This window comes from Natator depressus, chromosome 3 (assembly GCF_965152275.1).
Source record: "Natator depressus isolate rNatDep1 chromosome 3, rNatDep2.hap1, whole genome shotgun sequence".
NCBI lineage: Eukaryota > Metazoa > Chordata > Testudines > Cheloniidae > Natator > Natator depressus.
Genome location: NC_134236.1, coordinates 2,585,553 through 2,605,663, shown reverse-complemented (window position 1 = coordinate 2,605,663; position 20,111 = coordinate 2,585,553). Strand labels below are relative to the sequence as shown.

The 20,111-nt window shown below is 45.6% G+C and overlaps 1 protein-coding gene across 3 annotated transcripts in view; it reads left to right on the top strand.

Moving 5' to 3' along the window:
* Positions 1 to 20,111, top strand: part of ASXL2 (ASXL transcriptional regulator 2) — a 242,238-nt gene that overhangs the window by 203,798 nt on the left and 18,329 nt on the right. For 2 of the 3 annotated variants that reach the window (XM_074947311.1, XM_074947313.1), the window contains 4 exons: positions 3,098 to 3,209; positions 8,683 to 8,835; positions 11,159 to 11,322; positions 19,780 to 19,876. In XM_074947311.1, coding sequence (XP_074803412.1) covers positions 3,098 to 3,209; positions 8,683 to 8,835; positions 11,159 to 11,322; positions 19,780 to 19,876 — 526 coding nt within the window. The remainder of the gene's footprint in view (positions 1 to 3,097; positions 3,210 to 8,682; positions 8,836 to 11,158; positions 11,323 to 19,779; positions 19,877 to 20,111) is intronic. The other variant, XM_074947312.1, reaches the window with a different exon arrangement.

Below are 20,111 nucleotides of genomic sequence, written 5' to 3'. Positions count from 1 at the left end.
TTTAATAGAAGAAAAAGTAAAAAGAATCACCTCCGTAAAATCAGGATGGTAAATACCTTACAGGGTAATTAGATTCAAAACATAGAGAATCCCTCCAGGCAAAACCTTAAGTTACAAAAAGACACAAAAACAGGAATATCCATTCCATTCAGCACAGCGTATTCTGTCAGCCATTTAAAGAAATCAGAATCTAAAGTATATCTAGCTAGATTACTTACTAAGTTCTAAGACTCCATTCCTGTTCTGTCCCCGGCCAAAGCATCACACAGTCAGACAGAGAGGCTTTGTTTCTCCCCCCATCCAGCTTTGAAAGTATCTTGTCTCCTCATTGGTCATTGTGGTCAGGTGCCAGTGAGGTTATCCTAGCTTCTTAACCCTTTACAAGTGAAAGGGTTTTTCCTCTGGCCAGGAGGGATTTTAAAGGTGTTTACCTTTCCCTTTATATTTATGACAATTGGTTTACGTTGTTCTGGCTGAGAAAAATGCACCAAATAAATGGCATCAAGCCAAGAAGTGAACTGGATTTTTAGAACACTTTCATTTTTAATAATCTATGAATAACATAGGACTATCGGATACATACACACCAGCAACATACAAGAACAAACTGGTGCTCCCTCTAGTCCAGGATCTTCTTGATAGTAGCTGGTACCAGATGTTTCGGAAGAAGATGCAGAAAAACCTGCCGTTGGCAATTATGGTATAATTTGCTCACAGAGGAAGTTTCTTACTAATCCCTGTCAATCAATGTTTTGCTTGTGCCCTGAAGCAGGAGGGTTTATGGCCATCCTAAAAAGATGTTTTGTCCTGTCCAATGTAACTATGGATGTCTGCATTATCAATATAAATGTCTTTTTTTTTAAATCCCATTCATTTTTTGGGCTCAATTATATATTGTGGCAGTGAATTCCACAGGTTATTTATGCATAGTAGAAAATACTTCATTTACTAGTTTTAAATGTGTTGCATTGCGGTTTCCTTGACAAAACAGTCCCCTTGTCTTATGTCATGAGTGGTGAACAGAAGTACCTAATCTCCTCCTCTATTTCTGGTCATTTTGTATACCTTGGTCATATCCCCACTTATTTGTGTCTCCTCTGAACTAAACATTCCCGATCTTTTCAGTTGTTCCTCATACAGAAGTCTCTCCAGGCCTCTAATTTTTTTGTTGCCTGTCTCTGAACCCCTACTATATCTGATATATGCTTTTTGAGACAGAGTGACTAGAACTGAACACAGTATCGAGGTGAGGATGTCCCATTGACTTATATAATGGCATTATAATATTTTCATTGTTACTTTCTATCCCATGCCTAATTTCCATCCTACATTGTACCTGCCATAGTTCTGGAGGATGGTGTGGATTGCACTCTCAGCAAATTTGCAGATGATACTAAACTGGGAGGAGTGGTAGATACGCTGGAGGGGAGGGATAGGATACAGAAGGACCTAGACAAATTGGAGGATTGGGCCAAAAGAAATCTGATGAGGTTCAATAAGGATAAGTGCAGGGTCCTGCACTTAGGATGGAAGAATCCAATGCACCGCTACAGACTAGGGACCGAATGGCTAGGCAGCAGTTCTGCGGAAAAGGACCTAGGGGTGACAGTGGACGAGAAGCTGGATATGAGTCAACAGTGTGCCCTTGTTGCCAAGAAGGCCAATGGCATTTTGGGATGTATAAGTAGGGGCATAGCGAGCAGATCGAGGGACGTGATCGTTCCCCTCTATTCGACACTGGTGAGGCCTCATCTGGAGTACTGTGTCCAGTTTTGGGCCCCACACTACAAGAAGGATGTGGATAAATTGGAGAGAGTCCAGCGAAGGGCAACAAAAATGATTAGGGGTCTAGAGCACATGACTTATGAAGAGAGGCTGAGGGAGCTGGGATTGTTTAGTCTGCAGAAGAGAAGAATGAGGGGGGATTTGATAGCTGCTTTCAACTACCTGAAAGGGGGTTCCAAAGAGGATGGCTCTAGACTGTTCTCAATGGTAGCAGATGACAGAACGAGGAGTAATGGTCTCAAGTTGCAATGGGGGAGGTTTAGATTGGATATTAGGAAAAACTTTTTCACTAGGAGGGTGGTGAAACACTGGAATGCGTTACCTAGGGAGGTGGTGGAATCTCCTTCCTTAGAGGTTTTTAAGGTCAGGCTTGACAAAGCCCTGGCTGGGATGATTTAACTGGGAATTGGTCCTGCTTCGAGCAGGGGGTTGGACTAGATGACCTTCTGGGGTCCCTTCCAACCCTGATATTCTATGATTCATGCTACTCTCTGTTGGCTTCATTAGGGCTAAATTTAGCTTTTTGGCTTGAGTGACCTTGTGAACTTTAGCATTTAACCCAACTTTCATGTCTTGTCCTCCTGCTTCCTCTTCTGGTAGGGTATGAATACCTTCTAGGACTTGGTTACAGCTGTTTTAATAGCCTCCATGCTGCCGCAAAGGGTTTTAATTTTCTTCACTTTCGATTTTAGAATCTTTGACTACCTTCCTCATTTTTAAAAATCCCACCTTACTCAAGTTTAATGTCACTGTACACGTTCATTGTAAGATCCCTCCCCCGAGGAAGATGAGGTTAATTGTACTGTAGTCACTAGAGGTTAAATTCAGCGAGAGCCGACCTGAGAGGAGCTGTAGTAAATATTTTCAAACCCGCCGGAGCCCTGGCATTCCCTGCGGGGCTGGAGCCCTGAGCCCCAGGGAATACGCGGGGAGAATGTAAGCCCTGGTAGTCATTATTATTCGGTGGTGCTATTATAGTTAATTCTAGATACAGATACAGTTCTTGTTCTCTAGGACTCGCTGTTCCAAGAAATGGTCATTTAAGATCCTGAGTAACTGGTCCACTTAAATCTTTTCCTGTTGTGTTATTTGAACAGTTTCTATGCAGACAAAGAGTAGAAAATGTGTCTCCTTAAAATGAACAGTGCACTGGAAGCAGGGGATGTATTTCTGAAGCTCTTTAAAATTCTTGGCTGAAAGGTGCTATCCGGGCCAAAGTACGACTTGTTGTAAAGGCCACTGTTCTGTGAGGGGTTATTACAAGCTTGGTTTGAATTTTTTGTCTGTCATGTCCTCTCCCCGCTCTCACTAGGCCCTGAAGCAGCAGCAGCAGCAATGCAGAGCAGGCATGCCTGTGCCCTCTAACCAGCATCTTCTACTCAAGACGGTGAAGGCAGCCAGTGACTCCACACCTGCTAAACCTGGTATGAGGCAGTGAGATTCCCATGCTCTCTTTTACGGCCATGTCTCTCTAACTTGCCTTTCCTAGGCTTTCGGGGAAGAGGGAGCCCCTGTTTTCCAGAGCATTCTTTGTATTTCTAAACTGTTCCAGCTTCTGTCCTTTTGGCTTTGTCTATACTAGGAAAATCATTGTGTTAGGAAAAATTAATACATTTTAAGGCCAGAAGGAACCATTATGGTCATTTGAGTGATGCCCTGCACAGTACAGCCATCACCTAATAATTCCTGCATCAAGCCCATACGTTCTGGTTGAGCTAGAGTAGAAAGCAATCCAGTTTTGCTTTAAAGACTTCAAGTAATGAAGAATATACCACAACCCTTGGTAAAATGTTCCAATGGTTAATCACCCTCACTGTTAAAAATGTGCACCTTATTTCTAAACTCAATTTATCTAGCTTCAGCTTTCATCCACTGGTTCTTACTATGCTGTTGTCTTGTAGACTAAAGAGCCCTCTACTATCAGAAAACTTCTCCCCTTGTAGGCATTTATAGACTGTCACCTTGTAATCTTCTGATGGATAGGCTAAACAGATGTAGCTTCTTAAGTCTCTCACTATAAAGCATGTTTTCCAGAACTTGAATCAATCATTTAGCTGTTTGCTGAACCCTTCACAATTTCACTACACTTTCTGAAGTGTGGACACTATAACTGGACACAGTATTCAGTGATATCTCACTAATACAGAGGTAAGACCACATCCTTACTGCTTCTCAATATCTCCCCTTATGCAGCAAGGATCACATTCGCTGTCGTAGCCACAGCATCACATTGGGAGCTCATGCGCATTTGGTTATCCACTGTGACCCCTAAGTCCTTTCAGAGTCACCGCTTTCCAGTGTCCTGGCTTTCTATCCTGTAACTAGGGCCTATGTATTTTGTTCCGAGATGTGTGTCCTTGCATTTGGCTATATGAAAATACACATTATTCAAACAAATTCAGCTTACCAAGTGATCCAGATCACTCTGTCAAACGGATCTGCTCTTTTTATATACCACTCCACCAATTGTTGGGTCACCTCCAAACATTACCCGCAGTGATTGTATATCTTTTCCCAGATAATTGATAAAGATATCACACAGCTTTGGGCTGTGAACAGATCTCCATGGAAATCTGTTCCCCCACTAGAAATATGTTTTAATTAGCATGATATTAAGCACAAATTTGCCTTTGTCTGCGCTAAGGGCACAATTTGTGTTTAACACTGTGCTAATTAAAACATGTTAGTTAACATATTTTCCTTGGTTTACACATCAATTCTCCCTTCTCAAAGCGATTTCAGAGGTCCTGAATCAGGGAATCAATGTCAGGAACACCTTGTGGGGGACGGTGCATTTTGAAACCAAAATATTGTTTTAAATAAAAAAGGTAGGAGGGGTGGAGACAGCTTTGGTGTGAGAAGGACACCGCTTCTGTAGGTCACTGTGTAGATGGGTGGGGAGAAGCCCAACATTGCACACCTTTGAATGGGGTTCCAAATGCTTGGTTCCCAAGCACAACATTAATTAATGACTACATTATTTATTAATGCTTAATGATTGATTAATGTTTGTACAGTGCTTTGAAGTCAAAGTGCTAAGCATTATTATTCATTATTTACTGTCGTTATTTATTAATGTCATACAGCAGGTGTAACATTTTTGTATCAGCCTTGGGCGAATAAATAATACTACCAACAAAGGAAAATGGTCCTTCATAAAGGTGCAAGGGCTTAACATTGCCCTGTAGGGATTAATCTCCTTTCTTGTTTGTTTTAGCTAAGAGCAAAAATAAAAAATATTTTAATTTTGATAAAGTTACTTTTGTGAGAGCAGCTTAACTTTATCTTTATAACTTTATCTTGTGACCTATCACAAGTTATCAATACAGGTCACGTACAAGAACACCGGTAGGCAGGTACCGGGCTAGATGCATGGTTATGACCATTCCTGTGAGTACAGTGGATCTCCTGATACACACGCGCACACAAATACTAGGACATGGTACATTGCAGCAACTCCATTGTGTTCGCACCAAACCTGGAGCTGTCATTACAATGTCTGTCTAGTAGCTTCACATACACAAAAAGGGGAGAGAAAAAACAATTAGGTCAGTGCAACATCAGATACTTCTGCTCCCAAATCAAAAGCTAAATCCAGGCCTTGCAAAAGTGACTTATCTGGTGCAGCTTGTAACCAGTGTAATAGGGTGAACCATTAACTACAGAAAGAAGATCAGAGTGGGCATGTAGCAGGGCGGGACTAACCCCTGCGGCGCCTCCTGCTCGTGGTCCAGGGAATTAGCGTTCCAGCCTCCGGAGAGCCCTCTGCAGGCCGGTGTCCCGCTTGCCGCTAGGCCCTGAGTCCCTCCTGGACCCCGGTTCCCCCTTTCACACCGGGGTGCTGCCACCTGCAGTACCCCATACAGATCTGGATCTCCCCTCCCCGGGGAACCCCCAACCCTCTACCCCCACCTCGCCTCAGTCTATGGCCACTGCCAGTCATCACCTCGCCCCCGTTCCCTGGGGCCAACTGCAGTGTAAGCACCACTCCTCATAGGCAAAGGGGGTTTGGACCTGCCGCTTCTGCCTACCCTTGGGCTGCCCTCTGCAACCCCAGTACCTATTTGACCTTCCACTAGGCCTGCAGACTGGGGGGTTTCCAGGCCGGAGCTCCCCAGCTCCTCTGGTCTTCCCCCAGCCCTGCTCCACCTCAGGTACCTTGGTATGCTCCCAGCAGCCAGGTCCCTCCCTCTCCACAGGCTAGAGAGAGAGTCCCCCTGCTCCTGGCTTCACTGGCTTTTATCGGGCCCGCTGGGTCTGTCTGGGGCGTGGCCACAGCTGAGGCTGCCTCCCACTCAGCCCAGCTTTTCCCCTGCCCCAGCCCTCTCCCAGGGCTGTTTTAAGCCCTTCCAGGCAGGAGCAGGTGGCCACCCCGCTTCAGGGCAGTTATGGAATCTGAATAACTTTCAGCTCTCAGATCTGCCTGGTGATCTGTCTCCATGGGAGTTCCATGCTGAACGTTGGAGTTCGGCTTGGCCATGTAGAATTAAGGAGAATTTTGATGTTCGGCTCTTTTTGACTTGTTTCTGCTTAACTGTGCATGTTTGTTTATTCCCTCTTTTCAGCTGACCCTTAGAGAATCAAAACCAAAACCAGCTGAGGCTGTCTTGGCTAGCTGTTTAATGGCTGCTAGAATGTCCTATGTAACATCTGTTCAGATGAATGCAAGGTTGAGGCTAGGCTGCATATTTCCAGCTGTAAGGAACACGCATATCTGCCAGATGTACTTTGTGTGGTGTTCAATAATGAAGTAATTGACAGGGTTGGCTTTCAGGGGGTCCCAAGCCAGCTTTGACGTTAAGACCCTGTTGAGAGGAATAAGGGAAGGGAAGTCAACCACTTCTTGGTTCTTTCCAAAGCATTTCTTGCCTGTACTACTCCGTGCATACATGGGAGCTATAGGGGAGGCTTGCAGGAGGAAATGCCAAGGGAAGGGGGCACTTCTGGCCGCTCCTAGATAGATGAGGGAAGGCCTGAGAAGGGAGCTACAACTAGTTTGCATGGAAAATGTTGTGTATTTTATGTTTAAGTGTAGGAATGGGTGTGGCAGGTGCATAAAACCTTCCACACAAGCTGGTGGGAGCCCAGTGCCATTTCAAACTTTTCACAAAGTTTTTCTTGCTAACCAGTTTAAACCTGAATGGCTCTCTGGCTCTTCAGCTTGAGCTTTCTTCTCAGAGCTCCCCTCTACCATGGTCTTAAGACCGCATCCTGGCCCACTTCATGTCCTCGGGGATGGAGTGCATCTTACAGCCAGCTTCTGGCTGCAGGCTGGGAGATAAGAGGGCCTGGCCTTGCCACATAATTCTGAGGTGTTGTAGTATAATTTTGGTCTAATATGCGAAGTGGTTCACACCCATATTACATAATACTTACAATCTTCAAAGCATTGCATAGCCTACAGAATTCCTCTCTGTGCCTTACATTTACACTCTCCCAATAATTGCAGACAATTACCATGTCCCCTTTGGTCATTTCTTAGCCAATCAGATATACTGAGCCATTTCCCTTCATCTTCCTTTATCATTTTTGTTATTTTTCTCTGAATTCCCTTCATTTTGGCTGCTACATTATGATCGGGAGGTCCCTTGAATCCAGCTTTCCACTCCTGACCTCTGACTCACCAGCCCTGTGCAGGGTGTGAGTGAGAAAAAGAGGCAAAAAAATCCAGTAAAGTTGTGACTGAGGCCATCAAACTAATTCACTTGAGACCTAAGTAGCTCTCTCCCTTGCCCTTTGGTCTTACTAGACTCTCAGTATTTCTGGGTCGGAGCCCTGGGTGTTTATAAAACCTCCAGTACGATGGGGTGTGATCCTGCTGGGAGCATTTGGGTGTTACTGTAACATAAGTGATTAGTAACAGCGTTCAATCGCTTTGTGACTTAACCATGTGTACTCCTGAGTTCCTCTTCTATTGCCGAGGGCCGGGAGCACCTTTGGCTATGTGGAGTGCAGGCCTGTTACTGTATATTCATCTAAGGCAGTGGGAAAACACCCGCTAATGTTCTTAATTCAGCTTGTTGAGGAAGAGAAGGGGAAAAGAAAATGCACTTAGACCGGAGCAGGAATCTTTTTCTGTGAGCAGAAAGAAATGTTACTGCTGTAGAAAGAGGAACATTGAAAAACGGAGAGCAGCACAAATGATCGGGGAGTGGGAGGGATTGTTTTAAGAGGAGATTTTAAAAGCGTGAAATCTGACTAATTTAGGGGGAAGAGCATGTTAATGATCTGAAGTACATGAAGGGCGTAACCACTAAGGAGGGAAAAGAATTATTGGGGGTGGCCTAAGGAGCGCCGCTAGCAATGAGCTCCATCAGATAGGAGAGCAGCCTCTGAAAGGAAGTTCTCATAGTCCCATCACTGGACTGGAAGATTCATGAAGAATAAACTGTCTGCATTGATGGGGAATAGATTTAGATGATCCGGGAGACTGTTTTCCATCTCTGTCTTCTATGATGATTTGATAGCTCCCGATAAGGTAAGAACGCTGGAAAATCCATGCAAGGAGAGGAGCAGAATTAAGGGCTTGTCTACACTTACAGCACTGCAGCAGCACACCTGTAGCGCTCAGTGAAGACGCTACCTATGCAGATGGCAGAGCTGCTCCCATCGGCGTAGGTATCTGTCCCATCGACATAGCACTGTCTACACCAGGAGTTAGGCTGGTATAACTGTGTTGCTCAGGCGTGGATTTTCCACATCTGTGAGTGACATAGTTATACAGACTTAAATGTATAGTGTAGACCAGGGCTTAGCGTCCATCCTGTAGAACTTCTTGTCCTGGCACTGCTGTGCATTAGGGTACCCATAATAAAGAATGCTCTATTACACCCATTCAAACAGATGTCTTGTTTAACACTTCATTGTTTGTAGATCCCCAATGTTAAAATGTTTCAGTTTCCTGTACAGCTTGGGAAGGAAGGCAGTCAGATGGACAATCAAGCAGCCCTCAGAACTCCACCTCCAGCTCCTCTCCCTCTGTTAAGGCTGATAACTCCCTGCCAGGCTTGGGGAAGAAACCATTCCAGAGATCTGACAGACTCCATGCAAGTAAGATATTTATTTTTCTGCACAAAGAGGGTTTTGTTGCTCTGATGCCAGAGTAAAAAGCAGAGCGGAAAATTAAGTAAAAGCTGCAGCTAGTTCCAGGGTTGGAGAGGTTTCTGGCCAATCCTGGAAGCCACTCCTGCTCTTCAGCATGAATTAGGGAAAATAAAACCACCACCCAACTCAGAAACTCTATAAACACAAACATGTCCATGCCCAGCTCTTCTCATCGGGAAGCTTTGCTGGGTCGTGTGTTCACAGTCCTCTGTGCAACAGAGGCAGAAAAGGACTTGCATTATTTAGCAGCCTTTTCCTTCTAGCACTTAAGGTGTTTCTGTTACCTTAAAAAAGAAACAAAAATAAACCCCATCCTTCAAGCCCAAGAGTGCTACTTGGTTTCCTGCCAGGTTTTTAAAGTTACGTGTTTCTCAATACCCCTTTGTTGCTTGTGGTTTGTTTTACAGATGCTTGAAGTTTAAATGAAATCTCACTCTTGTCTCTGTAGGCCAGGGGAATAGGGGGAAACCATGTGTTCAGCCCCATCACTTCATATGGGCCCAAAAGTCCATCCGCTGGTAACAGTTTTTCCTGGATTTGATCTGAATTAGTGGCCTTGAGGTGAAAGGTTCCATCCATATCCCATTCAGGGTCCTTTGCAATTTCTCCATGTCCTCTTAAGATCTTGCAGTGTGGCAACCCCACACGTTGTCTGATAATGTCAAGAGTCCATCAGTAGAGCCCTGCAAATCTGTGGATATCGCTTTATATCCACAGACCATATACGCAGATACAAATTTTGTATCTGCGCAGGGCTCTACCCATCAGTGCTGCTTTGTCAGTCACTCAAACGTTGCCACCCTCACACAGGAGGGTGCAGCCCTGCTCCCAGTGCACAGGTTGACCCCCCTCTTTGCCTCAGCCTGGATGCCCACGACGTGCAGGGATGCCACGGAGACTGAAGCGCTACAGGTCAGGGCTGAGATATGTTGGTGGGCCCACGTGAGGGAAGATTGCTTTTGCTGTTCCTGTTCTGGGCATAAGGACCCAGCGTCCCCAGAGCTACTGCACCATCCCAGCACTAAAATTCACTTCATTTAAAATTTGAGGAAAAAAGAATAAGGCAGAGCCATGTTCATTTCATGTTTGTGGCCAAGCTCTTTGGGTATGTGCCTGTGCCAGCGAGAGGGGCGCAGCGTAGTGAGCTGGAGAGAGCTGCTCTGTATTCCAGACCCAGCTCCATCTGGAGGTCAGGGAAATAACGCAAACCAAACAGACAGCAACATCTACAGAGGCGTTTTCTAAATGACCTCTGAGTGTGCGAGTCACCTTTCCCAAATGAAACAAGCTTCCATGGGAGTGGCGCTGTGGGGAGCAATTACCTTAAAAGCATCATCCCCACGCTCTGGCAGAACATGCTATGACAGTCTTCATTAGACTTTTTATTAATGATACATTTTTACTTGAAGTTCACAGAACATAATGGCATATTGCCAACAATGTGTAACGGACAAGTCCAAAGGAAAGCTCATACACTGTACAGATGCTCTCTCCAGTCAGGCTGTTTCTGAAATTACAGTGCTCATGTGAGTCTTTCTGTAGCCTGGGGATTGGTGCTAGAACTGCAGGACTCGTGGTCAGGACCTTTATCATGTGGGAAAAGGGAAGAAGAGAGAATATTTTTTCATTATTACTGCTTTGTTTCGCATTGTGGTCTCAGCACAAGCAGAGCTGGCTGCTGAAACCTGTGAACATGGCACTGATCTTTTCGAAATCACTTCTGCTTTTGCTGAGTACAAAATACAAACAAACCAGCAAGAAATCCAAAGGAAGAAGCTGCCCCTGGCCACAGGATTAAAATAGAAGATTAAAGTACACTTGCTAAAAAAACCGTCTTGAGAGACTCCTACCCCAGCACAGGGGAGGTTCTGCTATCTCGTTACCATGGGCAGTCAGGAATCCCGGCAAAGTTAGGCAAATCCAGACAAAGCAGAATATTCGGGGTTAATATTTTCCTTGGGAGATGAGACCTTCATAGTCCCAAGAATCCCCACATTATGTTTTTAATCATCCCATCACGCTCCAACTCCCACAATTCCATGTAATGCTAATCCTTCTGGCAGAAGGGTGGATCTTCATCCGCTCTGTTTCTGACTTAGCCAGGGAGCTTACTGCTCCCTCCCTTCCAGGGTTGGAAAATGGGCCATCAGAACAGCATTATTAATATCTTCATGTAACCATGAGCTAAGTGAAGAGCCTCTCAGAGGTAGGGGAGCCCTTATTCTTGCCTCAGGTGATGTGTTACACAGACCTCTGTGGTTCTTTACAGGGCAGCTGAAGAGGACGAAATGTGCTGAAATTGATGTGGAAACACCTGACTCCATCTTAGTGAACACAAATCTGCGGGCGCTGATCAACAAGCACACATTCTCTGTCTTACCCACAGACTGTCAGCAACGGCTGCTGCTGCTGCTCCCAGAGGTGGACAGGCAGGTATGCCACATATTCTGTTGTAGAGAGGAGCTATGTTTCCAGGTAACAACATGCAGAAACCAGGGATTGTTGGCTTCATACACAGCAATTGCCAATTCACTGAGATAAGGGCAATCAAATCTCAAGTTTCAGAAAATAAACTGGTGCTTGCTGGAAACTGGGATGGCATTTTTTTCATCCACATACAACACTATTTGGAAAGAAACATGGAGTGTTGCTTTCAGGTAACCATTGAGTATTGATGGATACCAGAGGTGATGGGCCTATAGTTTTATCCAGTATAGTGAATCCTGCATTCCTAATAGTAGTGAGCTCAGTGGATTCTGCTGTAGTGGAGTGGACATGCTAGGTGCAGGGAGTGTTGAATGCCAGCTTTTTTTTCAAAGTCTTTACAATGCGGTCTTATCCCCATACCCTTTTAGCAGAGATGCCTTACTAGATTGTCTCTAAAAGAATTGTTATACTTTAGCCCAGTCCCCTGATGGTTTGTGGATGTCTCAATAGCTGTCATGTTAGCACTGTTATAGGCTGGATAGCACTCTAGTCTTGCATAGATGCACAATGCTTTACATAGAAGGGAGAAGGTGTTAATGAATTATTTGTCAACACAGAGGAAGATGCTGTCCCTACTTCCCAAAGTCTCTGTTCTAAATTGGAACACAGAACACACAATTTAGAGCTACAGAACATGTGGTGCAGATTTCGTACATTTTGTGGATTACCAATGAAAGAATTCTGTGTTTTAAGAAAGGATCTGAAAAAGTGAAGAGAATAATTCAATGCATAAGAGGAGGGAGGTAGGCCCATATATATATGGAGTAGCAGGTTAAGAAATTATGAAGATGAGTGGGAAAGGAATACAAAGAAGGCATAAAGGAAGGCGGTTTAGCAGGTCCATAGGCAGTTGGAGGAATAGGTGGAAATGAAGGCAGCGATATAAACACAAGCAAAGTTCCACAGAACCTTGATGGTGAAGATGAATATTATTATTTAGTGTTTTTATGATGGCAGCATGTAGAGGCCTGAACCCCATCTCGCTAGGTACGTTATAAACAAATAACAAAAAGCTTGAACTGATGGACAGTGGAGCGACATGGTCTGAGAAGCAAAAACATGATCATTAGCAGCAGCATTCTCTAAAGATTGAAGGGGGCTCAGATAAGATGAAGAGTCCACAGAGGAATAAGTGAGGTGAGCTTTGATCCACGAATGGATAAAGCTTTTGTGGCAGAATGGAGAGGAAAGGCGGGATTTCAGCGCTGTAGAGCATGAGTTCTCAATATTTTTCATACTGAGGCCCCCATTCCCATTCCAGGATCCTTCCTTCCTTCTAGCCATATGAGAAGGGCAGGACGGTTTCAATACCCTGACAGCCCTAGATTGAGAGAACCCATGATATGGTTACAGCTAGAACTGTAAGTTGTAGAGGAGATCCCCATACTTCTCGTGACACAGTACATTCATCCAGTGAAGATGATGATCATGATGTGCAGGAACTATGCACTTTCTGGCCACACCACTCATCACCGAAAGAAGGACCATCCTGGCGCCAGATGGGACCCAAATACCCTTACAACCAGGCAGCTCAACCGTGGTACAGACCACTGTGGATGTATCCACCAATGGCCTTCCCAATCCAATGGGCACATTGGGACCCCATGGCAACTTACCGGGGCCCCCACTCCAGGCCACCCACAGCTCATAGAGATGAGCTGAGGTCTAATCCCACGTCTCCCGCCCCACAGCCAACGAAGGCTCAGGATGTTGGGGATGACACAGTAACAGGCACTGATCAGGAAGTGACATCTCCTGCTCACAATTCTTCCTGCTTCCCGGTTGAGGCAATCATGCCACCACTGCCTACCTAGGTGGATGACTTCAGACAGTTCCAGGAACTGTTTAAGAGGGTTGCCTACAGCCAGGACATCCCACTGGAGGAGGTGCAGACAAACCAGCGCAAGCTGGCACAAATTTTACAACCTTCATCTACTTCCAAAATTGCTCTCTCCATCAATGATGGGATTTTGGAGCCAGCAGAAACAGTCTAGCAGTCAATTCCAACGACATGCAGAAGGGTGGATAGGAAGTATTACATCCTTGCCAAAGGGGTGGACTTCCTCTTCTCACACCCACCTCCCAGCTCCTTGGTGGTCGACACCGCTAATCAACACAGCAAACAACAACAGTTTAGATTCACTCCACAACAGGCTTGACCTCTTCAGATGAAAAATAACAAAATACTCCTTGGCGACATTACAGTTCCGAATCACCCAAATATTCGGCCTTGCTGGCTAAATAAGATTATGATAATTATGGAAAACTTAGCTCCTTCACAGCGGAGCTCCTTGAGGAGAAACAATCACAATTTCAGGCCATTATAAATTAAGGTCAACTCATAGCTAAAACCGCCTTCCAAGGGTCTTTGGATGTCGTGGACACAGCAGCGAGAACCAAGGCTGTAGTCATGCGATGGGCATCCTGGTTACAATCCTCTGGCATACCTAAAGAACTCCAAACGAAGGTCGAGGACCTATCTTTTGACCAAGAGAAGCTATTTTTGACCAAGACGGCCAAGGTGCTCCACTCAATGAAACACCCTCAAGCTACTCTTTACACTTTGGGGATCTACACTCTACCTGCGAAGAGAAGACGATACCAGTCTCATCAGAGGAACAAGGATTTCTCTTCCTACCAACAGCAACAGAGGCAATATGAGAATCAAAAACAACACCAACATTCACAGCAATGGAGAGCGCTTCAGTCTCAAGTGTCAACTTCTCAAAGGGCTTCGTCCAAACAACAATTTTGAAGTTTTGGTCAAGGGTCTGAAGCAACCTCCCTCACCAGGCAGCACTTATACCCAATCCATCCCCATGATTGGTCATGGCTTTTGCCCATTCTACCATATCTGGGTGTCAATAACCATGGACCAATGAGGGTTAGATATCATATGATTGGAATATACCATATCCTTTACCTCCCGACCACCTACCCTATCCCCCTCCCCATCCCTCTTCAGGTACCCTTCTCATGAGCACCAGTTACGATAAGAAGTCAATCATCTTCTACAACTAGGTGACATGGAACGATTGCCTTCGCAATACAAGAGGAAGGGGTTTTACTCCCACTACTTCTTGACCCAGAAAAAGAACGGGGGATGGAGACCTATCATGGACCTCAGGAAGCTCAACAAGTTCGTTCTCTCTCAAAAGTTCAAGATGGTCACACAGGGTATGATACTGCAAAAGGTTCTCAGCCCTCGACCTCCAAGATGCTTATTTTCATAGTACTATACATCCCGCTCACAGGAAATTCCTGCATTTCTCTGTAGGACACAAACATTTCCAGTACAGAGTCCGACCATTCAGCCTATCCACCGCACCAAGAGTTTTCTCCAAAACCCTAGTGGTAGTAGTGGCACATCTATGGAAACAGGGAATAATGAGCTTCCCTTACCTGGACAATTGCCTTCTGTGACTGGGCAAGGCCAGATGGCTATACAAAAGTAGTGGGAGATAGATATATTAGCTCCAGGCTAAACAAATCCCTGGTACCAGGTTAAGTGAAATGGAAGCTGCTCCAGGTCAATTAAGACACCTGGGGCCAATTAAAAACTTTCCAGAAGGCAGGGAGAAGGCGAGGTTGATTGGGACACCTGAAGCCAATCAGGGGCTGGCTGAAACTAGTTAAAAGCCTCCCAGGCAGTCAGGTGGGCGCGCATGTCAGGAGCTGTAGGAGGAAGTTGTGCAGTTGGAGAGACTGAGTAGTACACACCATATCAGGCACAAGGAAGGAGGCCCTGAGGTAAGGGTGAAGTGGAGCTTGAGGAAGTGAGGGCTGCTGTGGGGGAAGTAGCCCAGGGAATTGTACATGTCATGTTTCTAAAAGGTCAGCTACCATAGCTGATACTATTAGGGTCCCTGGGCTGGAGCCCGGAGTAGAGGGTGGGCCCACGCTCCCCTTCCCCCCACCTTTGCCCCCTGATTAATCACTGAGACTGGGAGACAACAGAGACTGCGCAAGGAAGGATAACTTCTCTTCGCCTCCCTTGCTGGCTTATGGTGAAAATGGCTCAGTAGACTGTGACCCTTGTCTCTAGAGAAAGAAGGGTTACGTGGAGGGTCACAGTGAGCCTCTGAGGCTAGCAAAATCTGCCAGGAAACGCGGGACCCACGGAGGCAAGGACAGAGCTCTGTCACACTTCTCAAAAGTCCAACCCAACAAGAAGCACCGGGCACAGTCCAAACGACAATCACACTATTCAGGGACCTAGGGCTACAGATAAACGAAAATCCACTCTAATCACTATCCAACAACTGGACTTCATCGGGGCACATCTCCATGCCATAGAAGCCAAGGCATCCCTGCCCTTGAACAGATTCTCAACTCTGACAAACCTTACATCAGAGGTAAGAGTCAGCCTCCAAATACCGGCTTGGACTGTCCTGCGACTGCTAGGACACATGGCAGCCACAACGTTCATGGTACGACATGCAAGACTACATATGCGCTGCCTACAGGACTGGTTGAGCTTAGCATATATATCCAGCAAGCAGAGCCTCACAAAGGACTTACAGTACCACCCAAGGTCCTGGACTGTACACTGGTGGACAAGACCAGAAAATGTATGCATGGGTATCCCATTCCAACAGGAACCCCCATCAATAGTAATCATGACGGACGCCTCGCTAATAGGCTGGGTTGCCCACCTGTGTCAGCAAATGTCCAAAACAAATGGTCTGTTGTGGAGACTCGGTTACACATCACCCTACTAGAGCGGTCCACAACGCTTGCAGACACTTCCTACCTCACATAAGGAACGAATCAATTTGCATAATGACTGACAACATCACCTGCCTGTTTTACATCAGTCATGAAGGGGGCATTCGATCTCACTCGCTCTGCACTGAAGCCATGAAACCGTGGAACTGGTGCATACACCACAACATAACATGTTTCAGCCTCCTGTTTTCCCAGCTGTCAGAACGCGACGGCGGACATGCTAAACAGGTACTTCTCTCGAGTCCACGAGTGGGAAATGAACAAAGGAGTCCTACTATTCATATTCTGCCGGTGGGGCATTCCCCTCATGGACTTGTTTGCTTCCCCCAATGAGCCACACATGCACAATGTTCTGCTCAAGAGCAGGACTTGGACCACGATCACTGGAGAAGGCCTTCCTCATCACATGGGATGCAGAACTCATGTACGCGTTCCCACCGATTCCCCTGATATCACACATGATACACAAGATATGACTGGACAAGACCAAAGTCATCCTCATGGTCCTGATGTGGCCCAGGCAAGCATGGTACCCTTACATGATCTCTCTCACTATCCGAATCTGTCATCTCAGAACAACGGTTGCACTCTCCACCCGAATTCGGAGAAACTCCACCTTCAAGCATGGCTCCTGCATGGTTCTATCATGGCGAACTAGCCTGCTTGGAACAAGTTCAACATGTATTACTAAACAGCAGGAAAGTGACCACATGTAATACTTACCTTCAAAAATAGAAGAGATTTCCTCCTGGTGTCAAGAAAAAAACTTGACGGCCTCCACAATACCCATACCATTAGTGTTGGAATACCCACTGGAACTGAAACGCTCAGGTTTAGCAAAGAGCTCAATCAAAGTCCATCTCTCAGCCATCACAGCATTCCATCATGAGATTGACAGGACCTCGATCGACACATACACCATTACTAAATGCTTCCTCGCGGGTCTCCACAACATTTACCCAGAGGTTCGCCAACCTACTCCGGCCTGGGACCTCAATCTGCTATTGAAATGCCTCACCAGACCACCATTTGAACCCCTAGCCACCTGTTCCCTCCTACATTCATCCATGAAAGTGGCCTTTCTCGTCACTATTACTTCTGCCAGACAAATGAGTGAGATGGGGCTCTCATGGCCGATCCTCCCTACACAATATTCTTCAAAGACAAGGTCACTCTATGACCACACCGAAAATTTCTGCTGAAAGTAACATCACCCTTTCATATGAACCAACCAATCCATCTTCCCACGTTCTATCCCAAGCCTCACGAGACTCCAGTCAAGACTATCTTGACTACTAACTTAGTATAATAAAATGCCCAGGGTACAGTGCCCCAACTTTGTTAGTAAACTTGTTTTATCCCCCTTCAAATGGGAACTGTGAGCCTTTTTGGTTACAGCTTGGAAAGGTTGTCTAGTTTCACTATAACCTCAGAAAGCGCCTCTGCTAAATGCTATTTTGTAACTTCCTCCAGCAGTACTTACAATCAATATCCCTCTGACTTCTAGAGTAACCTATTTGCAGGTCTTTTCTTCCTCTTTCTCCAGCTCCAAAAGCACAACAACACTGGGATTACATTGGGGAATACCCTTTAGACCTCTCTGCATAGAAAGCCACAGGGGCCCTGCACTGTAAACTGCAGACTAACCTAAAAATTAGGCAGGGAGGCTGCTGGGATGATTTTTTGTGGATTAAAACCTGGGCTTACTTAAACTCGTGAGAATTTCTGCCCTAGCAAACAGTGCACATTTTCCTGCTGGCAACCCCGTTAGAAAGTCAGAGATTCTTCCTACCCTGCATTCCTTTTCTTCCTGCAGTGTGATCTTGTTTTACCAAAGCTATAGCTTGTGCAATCTAGTTCACCCTGCATGCCAAGTCACTGTGCTGAATCAGAATTTGATTGGGAAAGAGTTCTGAGTAGTTGAAAAAATGTTGTCTGACCCATGATGATGGATTTTAGATTTCAGATAAGACTGTGGTAATTTTCTTAGAACTACCCACCACTCTCAGTGCTATTTTGCTCCTCAGGGAATTTGCAGGCTCTATAAACTGGAGAAGAAAAGTTGCTTAAACTAGAAAACTGGAGAAGGGAAGAGGTAAAGCCACAGATGTGCCACATCTGCATGGTCACACACTTGTCTTCCATGTGTTTGGCTGTGATCCAGTGGATGGTGTGGGTGTTGGTGCAGAAAATCAAATACTACCTAATGGGCTTGTAGAGAGCAGAAAGGTACATACCAAAAGTGTGCTTCACCAGACATGACCCACGGTCTACCCAGCCCTTCAACGGGCCTCCAGCAATTGCTGATACCTGATGCTGAGAGAAGCATGTCCCCACACCCAGCCACACCAAGAGTGCACATAGACCATGCCATGGCTGGGGTGAGGGATTCTGCTCCCTACAGTTGAGCAGCGTGTACTTGGAGCAGGAGAAAGATCTCTGCTTTCCCAAATCATTACAACACAGCTGCTCGGCTGTAGATTGTAGATCTCACTGTAAGTCTGTCCCACGCAAACCCACTGATAGTCACTGCCATTATTTTAAACTAAATTATCTACATCACAAATGCTGATATTAAGTGAAAACAATGCTTCTCTTAAAGAAACAAATCTTGCGCTGTTGAAAGCTTGCTACATAATTCTTCTTCCCGGTGTGATTTTTGCTTGTTTCTGATAATATGAGACTTGTAATTCTATGATACATCGGGCAGAAGGAAACCCAGACCTTCTCCTGTTACCCCTGTTATCGTTCCCCTAAGTGGCAAGTGTACAGCTACTGGCCAAGAGTACACGCTTTCTCTTTTTGCACACCACACTGAAGCGTAGCTGTTCTATTTGGTTGATTATTATTTCCTAGGCTGTACTGTCTGATCCCCCATTGGGCACAGCTCCGTCTGCAATATCTAGGGACGTGATTCTGTGCATTTGACACTTTTATTATTATTTATTATATATATTTTCATAGCACCTAGGAGCCCTAGTGGGCCAGGCCGCCATTGTGGTAGGCGCTTTAGAAACACAAAACATAAAGATGGTCCTTGCTGCAAGGAGCTTACAGTCTAAGTCTAAGACAAGAAACAATATTTGGAGACAGACAGGAAAGTACAAATAAACAATGCGACTGACTTTTAAAATGCTGCTTCTGATGTCCCTGACTTCCTCTTTGTGTGCCCTTTTGTTTTCCCCTGGAAATTGCCAGCATTGCTGCTTTTGACAGCAGCTCAGAGTTTACTCTGTGATCATTTAGAAGGGAGGGCAGCGTGTACCTGCAGAAGCCTTTTGAGAGGTAGTTGTAATGCTTCTTTTCTGTTATGAGTAGTGCAACTTGTAAAGCATCAGCTTGTGTTTCTCCCTGTCTCCTGTAGGGTCCTGTGATTCTCATTTGTCCAGGGTTTTTATTGTGTCTGCGTGCATGGCAGTGGGAGGGTAGAGGATTGGGGTGAAGATGGAAGGGCAAGAGAAATCCACCAGGATTCTGCGGGACCCAGACTTAGGTGAAGGAGGGCCTTCTGGGGCCATTAATTTTACTCCTGGATCAATCAGAAGAGCAGCTTTGGAGTGCCATGAGGCATTGTCTGTCCAAGTAGTGATCTTCGGACCAGACTGTGCTCCTCTACGTGTCACTTAAATCTGAATTCAGTGAGCTAACATTTGCTTGCTTTATTGTTTCTCTCAGGTTGGGGCAGACGGTTTGATGAAGATGAGTGGCTCCGCACTCAACAATGAGTTCTTCACTTCAGCTGCCCAGGGCTGGAAGGAGAGGTTGTCGGAAGGTGAGTCTCTCGCCACTGGGAAGCAAGGAGCTGTAAACTGTGAACTTCTGAGGAGTTTTTTCATATGTGGCATCTCCATTACTGGAGGTTTGCAGCCATGATAGCCCGTTTGTTATAGATTCATAGATATTTAGGTCAGAAGGGACCATTATGATCATCTAGTCTGACCTCCTGCACAACGCAGGCCACAGAATTTCACCCACCCACTCCTGCAAAAAACCTCTCACCTATATCT